At 40.2% G+C, this 3,964-nt stretch overlaps 1 protein-coding gene across 1 annotated transcript in view; it reads left to right on the top strand.

Moving 5' to 3' along the window:
* The first annotated feature begins 2,842 nt into the window (after nucleotides 1-2,842).
* LOC115176668 (type II inositol 1,4,5-trisphosphate 5-phosphatase) overlaps nucleotides 2,843-3,964 on the top strand; it is a 33,712-nt gene continuing 32,590 nt past the window's right edge. The window contains exon 1 of the mRNA XM_029736829.1: nucleotides 2,843-3,221. Within this exon, the coding sequence (XP_029592689.1) occupies nucleotides 3,165-3,221 (57 nt within the window). The 5' untranslated portion in view covers nucleotides 2,843-3,164. The remainder of the gene's footprint in view (nucleotides 3,222-3,964) is intronic.

Raw genomic sequence — 3,964 nt, 5'->3', positions numbered from 1 at the left:
TGTGAATATTTTCTTTGAAATTGTCTGCAGACCTCACCTGTGATGAGAGGAATTTAAATATTTGAATCAACTAGACTTATATAACAAATACTGCATCAACAAAAACACAAAGGATTATCTACAAGAGGACAGGCCAGGTCCTTGTAGACTTGTTCTAATTTAGTAATTGTACCTTATAAAGTATTGGCCATTCAGAATTCATACACAGATTAAAAGTACTGATTAAAACATTTAAATTATGACAAAACATTATGTATTCCGTGCCTCTATGCACCATACCATTAGAATTTGATTACCGTGGAGATGGCTGTTAAAACCACATACAAATAATACATTTTTTGTAGCTGTGGCTAAAACCATAGATATAGAACACTAATGGTATATTGTCTATGGTTAAAGCAATATTGTTGAAATATCATTCCAATTATAAAGGTTGAAACATCTTCCGGTAGACGCTCGTGTGCTAGTTTGCCTAATTTGTCTAATTTGCTTGATTTTGCATTGGATTGGTTTGTTTGAGTATTGTTCCACTCTCTTTACCATCTGCCACATTGTCCGTGTTGATCCACAAAGCCATCCTGTGTCTGGACTCCTGACTCCGGCGGAGCAAGGAGCCCTGAATCAGCCAAACAGCCCCTGGGAGTCTCTTATCTCTTAACCAGAGGGTTTGGACTCCCCAGACAGTCTACGTTGCTTTTTAACTCCTGAGGATGATGTGGTGTACATGTGAACAACCACCAGGTCCTTCCTGGAGTCCCGGGACATTCCCTGCCGCTCTGCAACTCATGTTGACGATGAAGAGGTGATGTACATTACAACAACCACCAGATCCGTCCTAGACGCCCAGGATATTTCCCCATACTCTGGCTCCACCCACAGCAAGCACTCTGAGACAGCCACCTCAAACGCATGCTCTACTATTACTAAGGAGGAACTATGGAATATGTGGATCTCAGATACACGTAAGGGGTCTTAGGTTGTAGTGTAGAATGATTTAGTTTATTATTATAGTGTCTTGCATCTTCAGGATGCCCAGCCCACATATGCTTATAAGACTCTGCAGTAGAAAATAAAATAATATATGCACACAATAGGCCGCATACTGTCCATTCACGTATAGTACTTTGTTTACAGATCCTTATTTGTATACTGCTTCATTTTCTTTGTTTTCATCATCTAACACTTTGTCCCTCTTGATCCTCATCCCAGGACTTCAGGTGGGCTTTGCCTCTCCAGTTGAGATCTCTGTATTCCTACAAGAGACTGAGGGTTGAGTCTCAGTCCAACAATAGGAAGAGGTGCCACTGCCTGGGGTGTGACGCAGAGGACTGCCCTGCCAGCAAGAGAGCCAGGAATTAATCTCCAATTGGCTCTCATGGGGCCATGAGGCACATTAATAGAACACAATAATAGGCACCAGAATAGAGCTGTGCCACAGTACAACAAGACATTCATAATAAAATATTGTGACATTTTGTTCCTTGATTTCTTCCTGAGAAATGCCATCCAATACAATAACTACAACACTTCAATCCAATGCAGTATTATCTTAATAAAAAGGTCCAGGGCCTATGTTTTTTCCTATTAAACTACAAAAAGTATTGATGGCTAGACATGGCTACACAATACTGTCCAAATAATATAATAATGTAACTTTCTTTTGCCTGATGAATAACGGTTTGATATGTGTGTGTATCAGGATTGGGGAGTAACTCATTTCATGTAATCCAGTTACATTTAATCTAATTACATGTTTTTTTAAAACCTGTAATCAATTACGTTAACAGCAAATAGTATTGCAATCATATTAGAGACACTTTTGAAAAACAAGATGATTAGTACTTTTAAATTCAGAAAGGATGTTTGCGAACAAATACATTATAACACCTTTATGTTTTCTCAATGACATTCAATTTAGGGTTGAAGAAAGGTGCAAGTTTGAGTTTGTTCCACCTTAGCCAATCTGACATCAAGTCAGAGACCACTACTATGATGACACAGCAAATGCGTTCGATCATCCTTTTTGTCTTCTTCTAATGCCTCTTAAATGAAAGTAATCCATCAGCAACTAAAAGTAATGACATGACATTAGTGAATTTGGGTAATCCTAAAATGACATTACTAATTGCAATTTTGGACAGGTAACTAGTAGGTAATTTAACAGAACATTTAGAAAGTAACCTATCCAATCCTGGTGTGTATGAAGTAGATAGCACATCTACAATTTAGTATTACACCTGCATCTGTCCGATTAAACAGTATTTATTCATGCTGCAATAGTTTATGTGTCAGGGGCTAGGGTCAGTCTGTTATATTTGGAGTATTTCTCCTGTATTATCCGGTGTCCTGTGTGAATTTAAGTATGCTCCCTCTAATTATCTCGCTCTCCCTCTCCTCCCAGAGGACCTGAGCCCTGGGACCATGCCTCAGGACTTTCTCTATCTACCGCACCTGAAGTCTCTAACTCTGAATGCTCAGCTATGAAAAGCCAATTGACATTTACTCCTGAGGTGCTGACCTGTTGCACCCTCTACAACCACTGTGATTATTATTATTTGACCATGCTGGTCCTCTATGAACGTTTGAACATCTTGGCCATGTCCTGTTATAATCTCCACCAGCAAAGCCAGAAAAGGATTGGCCAATCCCCCGAGCCTGGTTCCTCTCTAGTTTTCTTCCTAGATTCCTGCCTTTCTAGGGAGTTTTCCTAGCCACGGTGCTTCTACATCTGTATTGCTTGCTGTTTGGAGTTTTAGGCTGGGTTTCTGTATAGCACTTTGTGACATCGGCTGATGTAAAAAGGGCTTTATAAGTACATTTGATTGATTGAAACAGTGAGTAATCCGATTAATATTTCCTCGAACGACAGCCAAAACATGACGTCACTCTTAGTCGCTGAAATCTCTGCGTGGCAGGTCCACAAGTATCTAAGGGAAAAGGAATAAGGACATCTAGAAGAATACGGAATCATGTCGGGAACATGGCAATACACTTTTACGCATTGTGAAAGCAAAAATGTAGTCGGTTTTGTTGTTTTGTGTTCTCGATAAGTAGGTAGTCTAGCCCAACTTCGTAAGAGAGAAACGATTGGCCTGTGTCTACTCTCGCTTCAATCTGTATTTTGAGGGCGTGAGAGAGTTCGCACGAAGTAACGGTTTTAAGTAATGGATCAATCCTTCGCAATTCAAGAGATTTTGGCAGAAGACGAAACTTGCGTCATAGTATCCTTTATAGCATGCACTTTTTTGTATCACTGGGATGTTACGAGTGCGTTATCTAAAGGCTGATGTTTGACTTCCTTTGGAAGAAGAACACAATGTTTCATTCCGACGTAGCCTACGGGCAGTTCACCTAAGGCAAGGCCGTGGAGTTTGTTTGTCAAGGCCTAATAGGCTATACGTGTGTGTATCTGAATGTATTGATCTTTTATATATTTCATTCAATAGTACAATTATTTGGATTTAATAGGCTTTGTGTGTAAAGAAGCAGAATGCAAGTTGCTCAATGAGGACATTGGTTCTGCTTTTCGACCGTAACACCAGTGTTACACTAGTATACGACCTTATGTTATACTATGGACATTGTGTTTAAATAGCTAAGGCTAACAGCAGAGATGTGTGGAGAGCAGAATCAACAACATCTGCATAAGAAGGTGTGAAAGTTCACAGTTAGCCAGTGTTATGTAAATGTGAACTGAAAAGTACCAGTGGCCTGGCTTTGGCCCCAAGTGAGAGCAGGTCCGCTGAAGCCATGGCCAATGAGACACGGGTGCCGGGGCTGCGTAGATGGAAATAGACAAGTTTGAGCCTTTTGGGTAAAACACTGGTGTAAATCCTGTATGGATATAGGTGTGACATGTAGAGGCTACTGTCCAATTTTTGCAATATGATAGGTCCTCCACTGGGTGGCAATCTTATACAAGCTACTCAAATCAAAATCAATTTGTCACATGCGGCCAATACAA

The sequence above is a fragment of the Salmo trutta genome, chromosome 3, assembly GCF_901001165.1.
Source record: "Salmo trutta chromosome 3, fSalTru1.1, whole genome shotgun sequence".
NCBI lineage: Eukaryota > Metazoa > Chordata > Actinopteri > Salmoniformes > Salmonidae > Salmo > Salmo trutta.
Note: the sequence above shows the minus strand (reverse complement) of the source record. Positions and strands in the feature narration are given on the sequence as shown.